The following is a 19721-nucleotide window of genomic DNA, read 5'->3' as shown; positions in this document are numbered from 1 at the left end:
TTTTTTCATTAAATTCAAATTTAAAGTAAATGATGAAGCTATTGAGTTTTTACTGATATTTTCTTTTATTTTTTTTAATAAAGAAGGTCAAACGGTGAAAATTAATTATGTTTCAAACACATATGAGAAGAATTTTACTTTTTTTATAGATGTTTTTAAAAAAAATATCCAGTTCTCGAAAATACAACATGTTCTAAAAATATCTGGCAAAATTGTAAAGGGGATGGAGAAGACCAAAATAAGCAATTTTTTCGCCTAGTTATAGAATTTGCGTTCGAAAATTACTCATTTAAGTGCCAATAGATGGCGCAGGTTATGACAGACTAGGTGTATAAGTTCGATTGAAGAGTGATCATCTGTCGTATTCAGCCGGCACATGTTAAAGGATTGGGCATGTTAAAGGATTCTCATTTCAGTAGTTGTCTCAACAGAAATCATTCCCTGTACAGCTCGCTTGAGCAGATGCTTCGTTTCCATCCACTATCGATGAGTACTGACACTGATGAGATAAACACTAAATGCGTACTCTGAGTTTTAAGAGGGATTCATAAAATTTTAAATTTTAGTATAATTATTTAAATTCGGAAGTTAGTGATTTTTAATTGTAAACAAGTATTTTTCTGAAGATGTCATATCGCTGCCCTTTTCTTATTAAATTGCATTTCCCTTGTTTTGCTTTTTTTGAAAGCTTATAGAGCATAAAATAATGTGCTATAACGTTTTCCGGAAATTCGTGATTTATTTTTTTAAGAGACACAGTGTTGTCGATACCAATTTTGGTTTTTCAAGCTAGCAGCTCGTTCAAATAAATCTATCAATCAATTTCTCAGAAACTGTCAGTGGGAGTGTCTCCCCATTTTATTTAATGAAATATATAGCCAAATATATAATTTAAGGTAGATTTTTTTTTTTTTTTTGTTGAAAATATATTTCTGTCGGATCATTTTTTCTTCTTCTAATTTTGACTAAAGCTCAAGACTTTTCGATACAGGATTTTACTTACCCTCCAAAAGAACTTTCTGTTGGCTTCAGGTGGGACTTCGTCCTGTCTATACACCTCGCCAACCAAGGGACCGAACCGGGTTCCCTTGGGAATAAAATCAGTGCTCCATATTCCTTGAACCTGAAACATTGCAGAACATTAGAAACGCTTTTTTTACATAACATTTTTATATAAACTTAGAGACAAAGTTCTTAAAGTAAAACTAAACCTAAATAAAGCGAAAATCATGAATGTTATAGTTCCAGTTCACTGTAAAAAATTCTGGATCAAATCAAGAATAAGTACTGGCTTGAGTGTAGCATCTTTCCGCAGTGGACTGATCGTTAAAACACGGCTCCCAGCAGATCAACGAAGTCAAGAATCACTGGCTGCGGTCAGTGTGCGGGTAGGTCCTCGCTAAACTGTTTCACTGTAAATCACTCGACTTCGCACGCAGGTCGTCAGGCTATCGAAGCGGGGGTGTCATCCCCTCTGCAGAGGATCAAAATTGTGACGGCAGGTCTGCAGATCCTCCTCAGGAATGTTTCTCAGACCGTCTCCAATAGCCCATTGTGCACCTCTATTGTGACGTCATCAAACTACAACAACAACAAGCATCCAAATATCCATTTTATCGTAAAATTTTGAAACGTAATTTTAACTTTAATATTCATTTATCTTTTGTTTCGGAGAATTTTACGGTAAACAGTATTGGCTCATCTTATTACCATAATTTAATTAAAAAATTTTACAGTGTACTACGAAGATCGTTATAATCAAGTACTATCATCAGCGTGACTACAGATAGAAGAGGAATATATTCTTTGCTTTGACACTGATGATGTTGTACCAAAATTGAACGCGATAACTAATTATAAACTAAAATTTTATCGCTTTAATTATTTGAACTATAATAGTTATACTCAAAACTTACCTTCTCTTCCTGATTGTGTATTTAAACATTGAGAGATCAATTTACAAAGAGCTATTCTTCTGTTAAAAATTAATCTTAAATTACGTTTTATGAGAAAATTCTTCAAAAAAAATATCTGGTACTAAATTTCTTACTCTTTCATGAAAGTTAATCAAAACGTATCTTAAAATTATAAACTTACATTAATTTATCAAAACACAAGAAGAAATTTTCAAAATTAAAAAATACGCATTATTTCATTAAATCATATTAATAGTTGTTATAGAAAAAAAATACATCTAATTATTATGGAAATATTTATTTCTTTAACATTAGAAATGAAGATTGTCTTATAATATCTATTCATTAAAGCTTAATATATTTAATAAAGTTACTATTCACATTTAAATATAAACAATGAAACAACTAGTCGAAGTACGTAATGCGTTAAATCAAATGTTCTTAAAAAGGCAGTTAATTATAGGTTTTTTTAAAGAACTCGTGAAAATCAATGTAATATAATATAATATAATATAATATAATATAATATAATATAATATAATATAATATAATATAATATAATATAATATAATATAATATAATATAATATAATATAATATAATATAATATAATATAATATAATATAATATAATATAATATAATATAATATAATATAATATAATATAATATAATATAATATAATATAATATAATATGTACTCGAAATACCTGAAGATGTCGAATTAAGGGCCTAAAAGCTAAGATATTGTTTTTCTCAAATAAGTAATGAAAATATTCTTTGATCAAGGCTACAAACTAGCCATCATTTTTATTCTTGTAATTTTTTTTCTTATTTTCTCTTGTGTAAGAACTCTTATCTTATAAAGTGATTCAAGAAATGAATCTCAATCATCGCCGCAGGTTGTTCATCTTCAATATTTATCATCACTTGTAGTATAACTGCGCAGAGAAAGTGTTTACATGATAATTGAAATTTCCGAGACAAGATGAGGAAAATTAGTTTAATTTGCTGAATTTTGCAATTTCATAGTTGATTAGCAAAATGAGAAACCCCTGGAATCGATTAGTTTCAATTTCGGCCAAGATGGCAGTTTTTAATTTGACTGGAATTTGATAATTTTATTTATGTATTTCAAGGTTTTCAGAAATGAATGCTTATCAATGTTTCAAGGCCTTTTGAAATTAATGAAAATTATGTACATTCCTGTTTCAGCATTTTATAATATTAAGTACATATGGAATAAACTTTGATACTGATACGCATTGAGGTGAAATTAGAATTTTGGTAACAGAAAATAGCTGTATGAAATTAGCAATTTGTTGCTAAGCTCTATTTACCAAAAGAAAAACATAGTAACACTGCATTTACTAATATGGCATGTTTGCTAAATTGCATATCTATAGCTACGCAGTTTAAAACTTATATTGGTAAATAGGTTTCAAGAAAAAAGATTTTTTTAAAAAGCACTTTTTGTTTTTCATTGTTTTACATTCTTTATATGATATGAAATACCGTTATATTAAACAAAACTAATAAAGCATAGCACAAGAAAATAATTTTAGAAAAAAACTGCCTTTTCAGCAAAAGAAATTTTGATATTTAATATAAAATATGGTTAATTTTTGAATATAAAATATGTTCAATTATTTTTAAAATAAGTATTTGATTAATAATTAAATTTAATCTTGATACACTAAATAAATTATTGAAATTTTTACTAACAAAAAACTAAGAAACCAATATTAAATAATATAATATGTTCTTTACATAATATTGAATATTACGCTGAACATTGTATGTTATTAAAACATAATTTCATATATTATACACTTTAGAAGTCTATATTTTTAACATAGTATTTGTGCAAAATGTACTTTACCTTATAGTGTAATGTTATACAATAGTTTTATGTGATATAATTAAACTAGCTAAGAAAAACTGATTTAACTAAATTATTTTCAAACAATATCTAAAACTTAATTGAGATAATTTTTTATATTAACAAATAATTTTTAAATTAGTTATTTATAGTTAACTAAGGTACATTTGTTTTCAGTTAACTAAACTACACTTTTTAATGAATTACAAAAAAATACACATTTCTTAAAAGAAAAGAAAAAACAAGAAAAGTTGGTACACATTTTGAAAAATTGCGAAAGCATGAAAATAAAATCTTGAATTTGTTTTCATTAATTTATTTTATAAAATAGATATAATCAATAACAAAATGCATTTTATGTTATTTAGTTAATAAGTTTCAAAAAACAATCTGCAAACAAACCTGAAAAGTGTTCAAATAAATATAAAAGGCAACGTGATAATTCAAGAATTCGTCTCAAATTTATGTGTATTGCATCCAGATCATAAATCACATTTTAAAAGCAGTATCTAACAAAAATGATGAAACGTATTTAAAATATTTTTTAGGTCGTACTAGAACATTTGATGGATCTTTTATGAAACTATAGTATACTTTTGTCATCAACAAATTTTTTTGTCTTAACCAGTCTTTTCGTAGCTACAACAGTAAATGATTATGATCTAAAACTGAGATAATACTGAAAACGTAAATGTCACCGAACAGGCACGATATAGATAAGCCACGATAACAATAAGATGTAGGTCTTACTGTTACTATCAATAAAATGCTGAGACTAGGACTTTTATTTTTATGTCAGAAGTATTGAGAAAATAATTTTTTAGGCTATACAAAATATAAAGAGAGCGCTATTAAACGTATCATTACAGTTGCTTTGAAGTTCAAGAACTGATAAATGCGGGATCTTATCATCAAAAAACACAAGTTTGATATTGACATTCATTCAAGGCCAAGGTCAAATTTTATTCTTGAATTTTCGTGTTTAATAAGAGAGGTGTGAATAAATTCTCACAGGCTTTGGTGAAACTTTTAAAAAGTATAAAATTATAGCACATTGTAAAAAATTCCAGATAAAATTCATGGCATAAAGTATCGGCACTTTGGTTGCCTTATCCGTAATATCCATTTTTACCGTAAAGTATTTATTTCGTAATTTTACAGTAATATTTGTTTAATTAGAGCGATTCGGGGATATTATGGTAATTATTCCTGTAAAAATTACGGTATATCAGATTTTTGGTTCCATAAAATGATCCGGTTATAATGGATTTTATGGTAAAAAGTACCGACACCCTGACTGTCGGAACTTACTACCGTAATTTGATAAAGAATTTTTTTGCAGTCTATGAATTTCTATTGTGTAAATCTATTAACGTAAAGTTTATTAAAATTTTGTGAATAAATTCCAACAGTTATTGATTCACTAAAATTTTTAGAACTGTATTAAAATAATTTTAAAGAAAGTGGGAATTTCTACAGTTTATTACAATAAACGTATACACAGTTTTATGAACAAATTCAGACGTGTTGTGTTTAAATTGTTAAAAACATAAAACAATAGTATAGATTTCTATGATTAATTTCTATAAACGTAAGCTTTATTGGAATTTTTTGAGTCTGTTTTTATGGTATTTGACCCAAATCATTAAAAGTATTAAATTTAAATATGAATTTCCTCAATCTATAAACGTAAGCTTAATCACAATTTTATGTTAAATTCTAACAGGTTTTTTTAATGAAATTCGTTAAAAGTATGAAAAAAGCCATGCTTACAGAATATATTAGTTTGAGGTATCAATATTATAAATCAACTTTTAATTCATTTTTATGACAGTAAATTATGGATATGATTTGAAAAAAAGTTTTTTTTTTGTTAACGGTTTAATCATTAATATACGAATTAGTAAAACCGTAAGTTATTATTAAAATTTTGGTTGATGAATGAAATATATTATTTTTAAATATTAATTCAAGACGCGATGGCATAATGGTTAAAGTACTGAGTTGTCATTGTTTTGAGTCGGGGCTCTATCCCAGTGGTGTTTTGAATCTTACCAGGTATCATATCGATAGGTACTAGTTTGTCTGTGAAAGCGGTCGATGCGCAATTCTAACCACATTGCCATCATCACGCCATTGATCTCAAAATTGAGGAACCTTAACCTCCATTGCCCCTTTGATCAAATACAACTAAAAAAATATACAAGGTATAGTTAATAAAATTATTTTATTTAGATCTACATAAATTCCCTAACGATAATTTCACGATGATAAAATGTACATGCGTTATATCAAAAGGAAAAAAAAAAGAAATCTAGAACAATTAATAATGGTTCCAACTTCGACCACCAGGTGGACAGCAGGAGAGTATTATGAACTAAAACACGCGTAATAAATTCAAAGTGCATTATTTTGAAAACAGCACGTGATCAATAGAGTTCTCGCTGACTCAACTTTCAATCACGGAAATGGCTAACCGACTTGTTTCCGGCTTGCAAAGATCACAAAACTGACGTATAATAACCCTATTAGTAGATTGATTGTGTGTTAGAATTTTTTTACTTTCGGATTAACAGTAAGAGGATTTTCGTTGTTTTCCTCTGTATGCTACTCAAATATGGGTTAGGTTTATTAGTAGCCTAAAGGATTTCTTGATCAATTGCAGCTACATGTGCTTGTTTTCATCTATGGTGGAGTTAACTCACTTTCTCGATACATATAATCTTTTTGAAATCCTCACAGCCAGAAATCTGTACGCTTCATTTATACTCATGAACTTTTAGGAATCCTTACAACAGAAGTCCTCCTGCTATCTCTACTCATATGATCTTTCAGTGATTCTCTGAACCAGAAGTCTGTATTCTTCCTCCACTGTTTGATTTTTTAGGAATCCTCACAACCAGAAGTTCGCATGCATTCTCAACTCATATGAACTTTCAGTGATTCTCTGAACCAAAAGTCGGTATTCCTTTTCCATAGTATGATCTTTTAGGAATCCTTACAACAGAAGTCGGCCTGCTATCTCTACTCATATGATCTTTCAGTGATTCTCTGAACCAGAAGTTTATATTCTTCCTCCATTGTTTGATTTTTTAGGAATCCTCACAACCAGAAGTTCGCATGCATTCTCAACTCATATGAACTTTCAGTGATTCTCTGAACCAAAAGTCGGTATTCCTTTTCCATAGTATGATCTTTTAGGAATCCTTACAACAGAAGTCCTCCTGCTATCTCTACTCATATGATCTTTCAGTGATTCTCTGAACCAGAAGTCTGTATTCTTCCTCCACTGTTTGATTTTTTAGGAATCCTCACTACCAGAAGTTCGCATGCATTCTCAACTCATATGAACTTTCAGTGATTCTCTGAACCAAAAGTCGGTATTCCTTTTCCATAGTATGATCTTTTAGGAATCCTTACAGCAGAAGTCCTCCTGCTATCTCTACTCATATGATCTTTCAGTGATTCACTGAACCAGAAGTCTGTATTCTTCCTCCACTGTTTGATTTTTTAGGAATCCTCACAACCAGAAGTTCGCATGCATTCTCAACTCATATGAACTTTCAGTGATTCTCTGAACCAAAAGTCGGTATTCCTTTTCCATAGTATGATCTTTTAGGAATCCTTACAACAGAAGTCGGCCTGCTATCTCTACTCATGTGATCTTTCAGTGATTCTCTGAACCAGAAGTTTATATTCTTCCTCCACTGTTTGATTTTTTAGGAATCCTCACAGCCAGAAGTTCGCATGCATTCTCTACTCATATGATCTTTCAGTGGTTCTTTCAACCAGAAGTTCGTATTCTTCCTCTACACACGCGATATTTCAGGAATTCCTACAACCAGAATCCCTCATCCTTTCTCTACTCTTATGATCTTTTAGTGGCTCTCTCAACTAGTATTCTTCCTTTTCCCGTATGATCTTGCAGAAATTTTATGACAGTAACTAATGTCTTTTTAAATCACTAAAAATCTGAATAAAATCTTCTTATATTGTATAAAAAATTTTCGAAATTAAAACTGTAGATTTCTGTTTTTTGTTATCCGTTGTTTACCAAATTTCCTAAATACTCGTTTAATGGAACTGACATTATGCATCCTTAGAGGGTAACTTTAAATACAACCTTCCTTAATTTATAAAATTTCGAAGAATAAAAATTAAAGCAGTAATTTTTAACTTTTGATTACTTTGCATTTCTTAATAAACTTAACAAGGAAACCACAACACCATTATTTCAGACTTTAGTATTTGCGATTTTTTGACGACTTCTAACATTTTCCTCGATAAAAAAAAACTTTTCTTTGAATAAAATGCGCATAATTTTTTTTTCGCAACAGTAATCTTTAACTTCTTCGCAAAAACAGTTAAGACGTCTTCGGTTTATGTCTAACAATGGCTATTTCAAAAAGGGATTTAATAAATAATAGAGATCTGTCTGGAGAGAATTTTCGTTTTGGAATAAAATTTTCTCTTACGCTTCGAATGATGATAAAATGAAAGAATAACAGGTAAAAAAACACCCTCCGTACAGCCCCGACTTTAATCCGGCATCTCTAACAGAAAATGCTATTGTATTGAAAAGTAAAAACGCAATATGTCTTGCAGTAAGCTTGGAGGATTAAAAAGACAAAAGACGTTGAAAAGAAAAGAAAAAGTTTTCATTTCATTAGTCGTTTCCTTTTCCTTTGGTTCGGAAAAGTGTTTATCCTCGCCAAATATACATATTTCTTTCTTTTTCTGGTGCATAGATTTAATGGAAACTCAAAAGAATTAAAGTATTTCACCATTCCTTATAACTTTCCAAATTTTCCGACGTTGGAGTACTGAGAGCTGTTTCATTATTCAAATTTAGTTTACCGCATTTTAATTAAAGTTCTGAAAATGCTCCCTTAACAAATACTCGAACATTAAAAAAATTATTGCCAGAACCAAAAGGTTTTAGAAAGGAGAATAAAAAGTCATGAATTATTTATTGGAGAGAAACAGAAAATCTCTTCAATATTTTAAGTCTTCAAATCCGAATTCTTTTATTGATTTTTCCAAATTTTGTTGTGTTGAAGTGGTTTTAAATGAAGCCAAATAAATAAAAATTTTGAAATGAGAAAACTGCGGTTACAAAATCAATGCACCAAACTAATTTTTATTTTAGCTGAAAATTTCCGATGGATTGTGTAAAGCGTAAATTTATGCTTAGAATTTTTAATTATTTAATATTTTTCATAATTTAGACTTGGGATGTTTTATAACTTTCACTTCACTTGGTCTAAGAGGACTTTCTCCTTAAATCCTGTCTTATCTGCAAAATTTCAATAAATTAAAAAATATTTTAGGTAAAGGAGCTATGTGTCAAATAATTAACGAAGGAAAAGTAACATATATACATACTAGAGGTCTCAAATTTTTATTTTTCAGTCAAAGAAAACAATGACGCTTTTGAAGTCTAACGTTGAAACATATGAGTTTGGCGACAACGAAACCTGTTTGGTTACCGGGAAAAACAGAGATAACTTAAAGGTGATTGTTCGAAATTACTTTAAGTTTCGTCGGGAAACAAGTCAATATTAAAAAATACGGGATTGGCAACAACGAAACTTGTTTGATTATCATAGGAAACAGAGAAACTTTGAAAGGTGATTATTAAAATCCCCTTAAATACGGGATTGATACAGGAGTAGAGAGGAAACGGAGGGTAAAGAGGGAGGTAAAATAGGGAGCAAAGATAGAATAAGTATGCATGAAATCTACAGAATAATCGAAATTGGTTTGAGTTTCTTTTTCTTTCTTTTTTCAAAAATGGTATAACTAAAGAGTAATATGTCACTTCGTCTGTGGAATAAAGGTATCAATTCATGTGTGTTACCCGTACGTCCTTATGAGGCAGATACTTTGGAAATCTATTTAAAACACCTCATATTATATATTTAAAATCCCATAAAAAGTATCGAAGATTGCTTATTATGGGAAATGATTAAGAGAGTACAATATGGGTACGATACCATAGGCCTTTCGACGTCACCGAATGAGGTAAAGGATTAAAACAGTTTCAAGCTATAGGGGCTGTGCTTACATCTCGAACTGGCCATCACTGGACCTACAACGTCTTGGACTGGTATTCTCGTGGCAGCTAATAATGGCTTTCAAGAAAGTGACAACAAAAAGGTGGTCTAATAAAAATTAGAAAAGCAGCAACTGTGAATTGATACGCCAGAGTGATCAGAATTTTTGAAACAGCAAATTTAGCTTCAGGAAAACGCCTATTCTTAAGTTACCACTTTTGATTTGTTTACAAAATACACGTTAATAAAATGTCATACTTTCCATACAAAGCGTAACAGCAGTAGTAGCTTATATATCTTGTTCACATAAGAAGTCAATATATAATTGAATACTTTAGGCTGGGTACACATAATATTTTTGTATACTCTAAATCTTCAACTAATATTTTATTGTTATTCATTTAATGTCTTAGCTAAGATAAAATTAATATTTTTGGTTACGTTAAATCTTCAAATAATACTAAGAGTTTAAAATTATTGCCATATAAATATAAAGAAAAAAATTTACTTACATCTCCCCCGAGAGAGGGCGCAGCTCTTATTATGAGATTTCTGGGTAAACTAGCCTCTGCCCTGTTCGGGCAGTCTTCATCACATGGCTGGTCTCTCACAAGATAAACTGCTAGAGTATCAAATTCTTCTTCTCGGAGAGAGTTGAGGTCCCAGTTAGCAGCATCGTCCATTCTAAGCACTTGAAGAATTTATTCCAAGGGAGAAATAAAAAAATTTTCAAATTAACAACGTCCATATAAAATAATTTGTTCATGAATGTGCTCCTGTGCAACAGTAATGGTGCGCATAAAAAAATTCAATGTTATTAAAATATAATTACCATTATAATTGCTGAAACTAATGCATTATAGAATATCCTGGCAGACGATATATATCATAGTTAAGGAACTTATAAAATCAGAGTCTTAGATAATGGTTTCTGTCTCTTCATAAAATTTTAATTTAAAAATATCTTTTAAATTTTGTGTTGTGTATTTAAAAAATTTTTTCTTTTACGTTTATAATGATTGCATAAGCAACGTTTTATATTTCTTGAAAAATCTTTGGCAGTATTTCTAACTTATAAAGAACACTAATCAAGCTTTCCATACCAGTCTCACAACATTAACTTGAGTGAAATGAATGATATAATTATTATTCGCATTACAAGTAGGGGGAACGAATGTTAAAATTATTTAGTGCCATAAATTTAGATTTTTTTCTATGTGAGTTAGATGATGTACAGTCAAATAAGTGTTAACATTATTCTTTGCCATAGCACGGTAATGTTTGATAATGACTTTTCGAAACATTAACATTGAAATACGGTTTTATTATCAATCTGTAGAGAAGTAAATGTGGTTAATTTGGTAATTGTGTCATGATACCTTAGCATTCCATAAAAATCATTTATTTTGTTAAATTTACTTTTCAGTTTTGTATTTTTTACTAAATTTATAGTAATAAAAACTATAATTTCGTTAAACAGAATTTAATTGTTACCACAGAAACGGATAAATTACGTAGTGAATAATTTAAAAACCGTTTACTTTAGTTTTATTACCAGAGTTATGTTTTTCTTCCTCTTTTACCAGAAAGATCATTACCTTACAAGCAAAATACCATACAAATATGATAGAAAATTAATATACATGTATGGAAATTTTACCAGAATTGTTTACTCTATGTAGATTGTTCCACAAATTCATTTAACTAAATAAATAATTTAACACATTTAGTAAAAAATTTACAATATTTCAAGAAAGCCTGTCAAGACATTATGACATTTAATAGTTAGAGAGTTATTTTGAAAAGCTTCTAACTAATTTCCCTACAAGTTAGAAACTATAAAAAGAAGTTTTAAAAACGTTTTTCAAAAAGAAGTTTATCAGAAAATTAAGAATTTTTTTTAAAAATTTCTAATTTACACATAAGACCCTAGAAGTAAGAAAATTTTAAAAAAAAGAAACTTTGAGAAGCTTTTTAATGTTTTTATTGAATTAAGAATATTTTGGTGTTGCTTGTAACTTGTTTTCCAAGAAAAAAGAAATTTTTCATTGTTACACAAAGTTTGCTGAAGTTAAACGAATGAAAACGTTTTATCGTTATTTTAGTTTAGAAATTTATTACAGAAATTGCTAGAAAACAGGATCAAAACTATAAATAATTAAATGTTTTTATATGTATGACGAACATTGCTTAAATTCAGAAATAATTCATAATCAACATACATTAATTGTTTCTATCCAACAATCTTCAAAATCCACTGAAATTAAATAAGCACAAAATAAAATGCTCATTTTTAGAAAATTTCCTTACCTTTGATATAGTAATGTTTCTTCATTTGTTTATATTTAAGTTGAAAATGATATATACATAATTAGGAAAAAACTCGCTTTATACAACAGTGCAGATAAAATAAACACTAGCAAACTTTAAATGACATTTATCTCAAAAGTACCATTTTTTGAAATGACAGATTAAATCAACTTCAACAGTTTTTAACTCTGTTAACTAAGCATGCACTGTAAAAAATTTCGGATCAAATTGCGATATAAAGTACTAAAATTTTGGGTGTATCATCTGTAAAATCCATTTTTATTGTAAATTATTATACCGCAATCTTTATAGTATTATTTATTTAATTCGAGTGATTCACTGTTGCTGCAATTATTGAGTATATTGCAATTACTGTATCATTGAGCGATGTTACTCTAATTATTACTGTAAAATTACGCTTATCTTGCTTTCTTTGATCCCGGTAAGTTTATCCTGACAGGAAAAATTTGCACTGACTCTTTCTTATAGAGTTTTACTCTAATTGACTTTAAACTTAGGAAAAATATTCTTTATATGTTGTACTAGAACACCCATCACCCATGCATATCGGCCGGGGTGCACTGATAAAATTTTCCTTCTAAAATTATGGTAAAATAACTGCCAGCTGTCTGCCCATCCAATTAACCGTAAAGTTTACGGTAAAGAACATTTTTTTCCTTTCTGGTTTTGAAACCATTTACAAAAAGTACGGTTATAAAACAATGAATACAAAACTATACGGTTTTTTAATCATTTACTACTAAATTTTTCAAAAACGTAAAAAAAAAATATTATTATTTAACTAGACGTAGGAGCTCGGCTTTTCGTAAGGTAATGGGCATTGGAGAGTGCCGGACACTGGAAATTCTTCATTTGTTGAAGGGAATGGAGGAAATATTGTGGTGTCAAAACTAGGACTCGGACACCAGTTCTGCCGGTCATGAGATTAACAGATAAACCCGCTCAGCTCTGATATGTACGCATTTACAAAGAACTAAATAGCTTCATTAGGTCGTTTTAGTTGATGCGATAAAATTCTGGTTGTTTAACCGTATTAGGTGAAAGCTGTTAATAAACAGTTTTCTCAAACTTATCAGTTTGATTACCATTTTATTTATGGTTATTTGACTGTTTTGATTATATATGGTAAAATAACCACTCAAAAAATTGCTATTTAACTATTTTTTCCTAAAAATTTCTAACAGTGTGGAATTTAGTCTCGCGTGTTTCACCTTTTATCGACTGATCCCTTGGTCTAAATTTATGATACTATGTATTTTTTTTATTTACGTCGAATCCGGACTACATTATTTTGAATGACTAAGCCTCTCCTACGTTGTGGCAGTTTTACGGGTTAAAACCATAATAATATTACTTCATAAGTATCGTTCCTATCGAGTTTGGGTTGCAAAAATTATAAAATAATTTATAATTCAATTTAGCTATTATTAAAAACATGGATACACTATTTTATAACGTTGGATAGAACATAATACCTTTTTTAATTATGTTTTGACTCATCGTTAAAATTAGTTTAATTACAGTTTATTAATTATTGTTTGACATAGTATACTTTTTATATTCTATGATGAAAAAAATCTGCCATTATAATAAAACGAAATACATCCTAGTTTTGAAATATATTTATATTATTAAGTATTTATTAATCCACTGATTACATTTGATGTTAAATACTATCATAAATCGTCAATTTTTTTTTAAAAAAATATTTATTTAAGATATATTATTAAAAATAATTCTTAAACTACGATAACTATAAACTGTTTGGCTTTATTAGGATTTAAAACATTTAAGTAGAAGAAAACACGATCTTATAAAAAAGTTGATATATTTAAGCTTATTGTTTGCTATTGTAAAATTTCACATTCAGCCTATTAATTTGCTAATTCATTTATTTTAATGGTAGTTAAAAAATTGCAAAACTTATTTACTTACCTAAATAATTATTTATCAATCATGCGGCTTGTAGCTCATGTCCCACTTTTATAAAAACTTACTTCATGCAACAATATATCTTTATTCCTTTTCTTAGGGAAAATAAGTTAAAGAAGAGGGATAAAAAGGGAAAAACTCACCTTTCTAAATGGTCGCCCTAACATCCGGAGGATGAGGACTAACCATACATTCATAAATCATTTTCAGTCCTGAAATTAAAACAAAGAAATATTTTAGAATATTTCCAATTTACATTTATATGCAATGACCTAAATTATAAACGAACTATTTTGATCTAAATTATTTTTAATATTTTTGAATCAAAATTTCTATTATTTCTCTTAATACTTTGAAATTTTTAAAAACAGAAAAAAAGAAGAAGAAAAAACGTATCTCAGTACTATTATATTATTATTTACAATAATCATCAAAGTGAAGATATCTTTGATTTTTTCTTCTTAGATTGACTACGAGTTGCGAGTTAAAATATAAGAGTGTATGCACAATAATCATCAAAGTAAAGATGTCTTTGATTTTCTCTTCTTAGATTGACTACGAGTTGCGAGTTAAAATATGAGAGTGCATGTACAATAATCATCAAAGTGAAGATATCTTTGATAGTCTCTTCTTAGATTGACTACGAGTTGCGAGTTAAAATATGAGAGTGTATGCACAATAATCATCAAAGTAAAGATATCTTTGATTTTCTCTTCTTAGATTGACTACGAGTTGCGAGTTAAAATATGAGAGCGTATGTACAATAATCATCAAAGTGAAGATATCTTTGATAGTCTCTTCTTAGATTGACTACGAGTTGCGAGTTAAAATATGAGAGTGTATGTACAATAATCATCAAAGTGAAGATATCTTTGATATTCTCTTCTTAGATTGACTACGAGTTGCGAGTTAAAATATGAGAGCGTATGTACAATAATCATCAAAGTGAAGATATCTTTGATAGTCTCTTCTTAGATTGACTACGAGTTGCGAGTTAAAATATGAGAGTGTATGTACAATAATCATCAAAGTGAAGATATCTTTGATATTCTCTTCTTAGATTGACTACGAGTTGCGAGTTAAAATATGAGAGTGTATGTACAATAATCAATCAAAGTGAAGATATCTTTGATATTCTCTTCTTAGATTGACTACGAGTTGCGAGTATAAGTGAGTGTATACTTAGCATGTGTTATTATAATTGTCTTAACATTCCTCAACTCAGCAATTAATGTCAAGGTTTCAAATACATCACGCCAAAAATAAATTTTGTTTTCTACGTAGAAAAGCTTAATAACTAGTAAAAAGTCTCAAACTACATACAAAAACGCATAACGCAAAAAAGAAAGTTTAAAAAAAATCAAATTATTGATGATTGAAACCGTAAAAAATTCAGTTGCTTTTTTGGTTATGTGTTATTGAACCAGAAATGTTAAGTCTTGCTTTAGCAAACGTTATTAAAATAGCATTTTAACTAACCTGTAGTTACATAATTGAACCAAAATGAATAAGTAAATAAGTTTATTTTCCTTAAGGTGCAAAAAGAATACAATGGCAAACACTTATAAATTGGGATATGATCCGATCATACATAATAGAATTTAGAGAAAGTAAGAAATAGCTGTAAAAATAATTGTTAATTTCAAAAATTAATCTCTATCATAATAAAATATTGCTGCAACTTTAAATTCTTTCTGTATAATGAAAAACACGTAAATTATGGTAAAATAATCGTGCTGTATGGTAATGACATTCTTAGAAAAATAAAAAACCATAATTCTTATTATTAAAACCAAAATATACGGTACGAAAAATAATTCACCGGAAATTCTAGTTTTCAAAAATATAGTTCTTATTACCATACATTTAGTAAAAAAATAAAAAATCTAAAAAGTAAATTTAACCGAATAAATGTTTTAACATGCCATGCGTTAAAGTATCATGCTGAAATTATAAAATTTTACCACATTTACCAAATTTCATCACACATCATAAGACTATATTTTACTATTAATTTTACCAAAATCATTATCAAAGCGTTTCGGTAAAAATAACCGAGGATTTTAGTGCTCTCATAGAGCCAGAAGCATCGTAAATTTTCTCATATTCTGGTAATTTCGGCAATATTTTTCTCTCAGTGAATGTATAGCTCAGTTTTGCTATTGCTGTTTCGTGCTTTAATATACAAATATTAAAAATTAAAAAAAAAAAACTCTTAGAGAATCATTACTGAACAATTTATTCAAAATAATGAAATATCTAAGATGAGAATTAAGAATAAAACATATTTTGAATTATAATATTTAATTATAGGTTTGTCATTATAATAATTTTCGAATTTGATGAACAAAAGTACAAGATGCTAAAAGCTAAAAAGAGAAAAATAGAGTAAATAAATTATACTTTTTAAAATTTTCTAAGCAAATGTACTAATATAAATTAGGCTCGATTTATTAAAAGGAGTAAAAAAATAAGTCTACAAATAATAAAACAATCAAGGAAAATTAATGAATAGTAAGCTTTTCATATTGCAAATGAAAATTCTATTTTAGGAAACGAAATAATGCAATACTTAAAAGACAATAGTTATTTTAAAAAAACATATGAAATATTAAAATTATATTTAAATAAAACAATTAATAAATAAATCTTTTTTTTTACCGTACAAATGATTTACCAACCTTCAAATAGCGAACAGATTCTTAAATGAAAATTACAAAATTGTATTTTTTCGGTAAGAACTTAATATAAATTACTTCGAAAAGATATGTGGTTGATAACGGGTTCTCATTTAATGACTGAAGTCTAACATAACGCAATATTAATTGCAAAAAAAAAACGACAAAAAAAAAATTCTACTTCACAATTTTCGTGTAGTCTTCTTGTATCAAAAAGAAAAGAAAAATAAATATTAAAGAGATAGAAATAAAGATAGGTAAATTGCTGAAATGAAAAGTGATTGAAAGTGTTAGCTGTACAAAATTAAACAAAAAATTTTAAGGAGAAAGCGAGCGACTATAATGAACGGCAGCAATATCATATTTTCTCTTTTAGTAATATGATTCTTTTTACTTCATCAAGTCACGTTGGTTTTGTTTCCTGGGTACTTGAAATAGAATATTCCATGCACATGAATTTCGAACATTCTTCGAACACGAATGTCTTCGTTTCAATTACTGCAGCTCTGTGGTTTTAACTTTCATTATTTCAGCAAGATAGTAGTTAATCGAAATATTTGTTAAAAAGCATAAAATTTGATTGGATTTTGAAGCTCTGCTAAAAATATCGTTTGCTGGTATCGGAAAATTGAGATTAGGCGAATTTAATACATGAGTTTGATTTTAATTATGAGATTTGATACAAACTTTATTTCAAATCAAAATATAAAATTTTTTTTTCTTAATGTATAAAGTTATATGTGCATATAAGGAAAATAAACTAGAAAGAAAATAAAAGTGATTTTTGTCATTTAATCTTAAAATTTAGGTCTGGGTATCGTTCAAAAAGTGAATATATTCAATATTCAAGTTTATTGAAATATGCGAAACCCTAAAAAAGTAAGAAAACAGTTAGTGACATTTTAGAATTTTTAACTTCTGAAAATTTGATAAACGTCTTATGCTTAGTTTCAACGTAGAAGTAAATATGCATAATGAAAATTATGATTATCAAAAAACATTTATTTTCAAAAGCAGAAGCTAAAATTTAAAAGGAAAAAATATTCTCTAATCATAATTTGCCACCTTTTTTATATATTATTTTTAATTTTCTGGACTTATTTTTTGACGATTGTTGATATTGCGTGACAACTAAGTCAAACAATGTTGTCAAGTTCAATGCTTAACACTTACTGATTTTCATACATTTTACTAAAATAAACAATATTATTTTTAGTTACTAAAAAAATATAATTTTTAAGACATTTCTGATGATAAATAATGCAAAACAATATGAAGAAAGCACAACTGAATGAACAAAAATGGACTTAGAATAATTTCGGTTTTAAAAACAAGAATCTTCCTCATTGTCGAAACATAAATTAACAGTAATCGAAATACATAAACTGAGAAAGTAATGAGACAAACAAGTTAGATACGAAAAAAAGTGATTAAATTTTTTTAAAAATTGCAACTCATTTATCTTGTTGCTTTATTATTATCATTAAGTGTTTTGACACAGAAGAAAAACCGAAAGCCAAAAAGGTCTCGCGATACTAAGTTCAATTTTGAAGTTAACGATTTTTTTTAATAATATATCAATAATTATAGTGTAAATTACACCTATGTTTTTAAGTTTTCAAAATTCATTGTGTGCATTGACAATTCTGCAATGTATAAGTTAGATCTTCAATTTTCTTTGCCCTAATGTTTATATAATTTGTGGAACTTAAATTAACTGAGAGGACGTTGTGAGCATAAGATCGAAGAGAGAGAGCTCCTCAAGATGCATTCCTTCATTCATTGTATGTCAAGATGCATTCCTTCACTCGTACTTCTAGAGCAGTGGTTACCAACTGGTGACCAGCGAAGCTTTTTTTTTGTGACCCGCGAACTAAAATATATTAGTTGTCATTTTTTTACAGACAATTTTCGTAAAAAATCTACGTGGGTTTAAAATACTTTTCTTCGTTAGAAAAAAAACCTAACTTTTTTGTTTCTGTGAAATTTAACATACCAACGGTGCAAAAAGATTTTTTTCTCAGGTACAAATCTTCTTCTTATTTTAATTTGTAATTCAATACTTTTGTTTTGTACAACTTGACAAAAATCTGACAGTAATATTTAATGTTCCTTCAAACATAAAAGAGTCCTATACGAAATTTTGATTAAGTTGCGGCCAGCCATTTGACTGATGTTTTTAATTACGGTTCCCGGCAGCATGTAAGTTGGAAACCCCTGTTCTAGAGAGTCAAGTTGTATTATATAATTCGCTATTAAATAATTGTTTTTGCTAAATTTGATATCGTCGATGTACTGAAACTGAACTATTAAGAAAACCACTAAGCCACTGAATCCCCCCAGATTATTGAATTTAACACACCAGTAACAGTAGTATAAAATTTTAAATAGTTTGGTACCATCTAATGACTTAAGCTGATAATTGCTGGATTTTTAGTACAATAAACTAGTATCTTTCTCATATTAATTGAATTAAATTCATCAGATTTAATTTTTAAAAAAAAGTTGGTGAAGTCGGAAGGAAGCCGAAAAATGTGGGAAAACGTAAGCGAAAAACTTTATTCAGTAGTGATTAAAAGTGTCTGTTGGTTTAATACTCAAAACACAACCATGCAAATCTTCAAGAATCATTTAAAAATTTGCTTCCAACTGGTACTGGAATAACAGATGTTAGCCTTTCTTTTGTATGACTCTCCACGACGTTTTAAACAAAAGGACTTTTATTTTAACTGACGTTAATTGTTATATAAATAATCTCAAGAAACTGAAGCAGTAAGATATTAATTGAATAGAAAAAATCATTAACAGGGCCGGGACAGCCTGGTTGATAGATCACTGGGCCCATGGCTAAGTGGTCGTGGGTTCGATCTCTGCCGGCCGAAAACTCCCCGTGTAATAAATGGTGACTGATGCAAGTTAAATCTGTCGA

The 19721-nt window shown here is 28.5% G+C and overlaps 1 protein-coding gene across 2 annotated transcripts in view; it reads right to left on the bottom strand.

Moving 5' to 3' along the window:
- LOC107447253 (uncharacterized) overlaps positions 1–19721 on the bottom strand; it is an 83115-nt gene that overhangs the window by 5736 nt on the left and 57658 nt on the right. Inside the window, exons 3-5 of one of the 2 annotated variants that reach the window (XM_043056956.3) lie at positions 14258–14326; positions 10364–10542; positions 1004–1123 (exon numbers count right to left, since the gene is read on the bottom strand). In XM_043056956.3, coding sequence (XP_042912890.1) covers positions 1004–1123; positions 10364–10534 — 291 coding nt within the window. In that variant the 5' untranslated portion in view covers positions 10535–10542; positions 14258–14326. The remainder of the gene's footprint in view (positions 1–1003; positions 1124–10363; positions 10543–14257; positions 14327–19721) is intronic. The other variant, XM_071179633.2, reaches the window with a different exon arrangement.

This window comes from Parasteatoda tepidariorum, chromosome 1, assembly GCF_982258835.1.
Source record: "Parasteatoda tepidariorum strain Cologne lab strain chromosome 1, Ptep-v5.0, whole genome shotgun sequence".
NCBI classification, from domain to species: Eukaryota; Metazoa; Arthropoda; class Arachnida; order Araneae; family Theridiidae; genus Parasteatoda; species Parasteatoda tepidariorum.
This window is presented reverse-complemented; position numbering and strand designations above follow the sequence as displayed.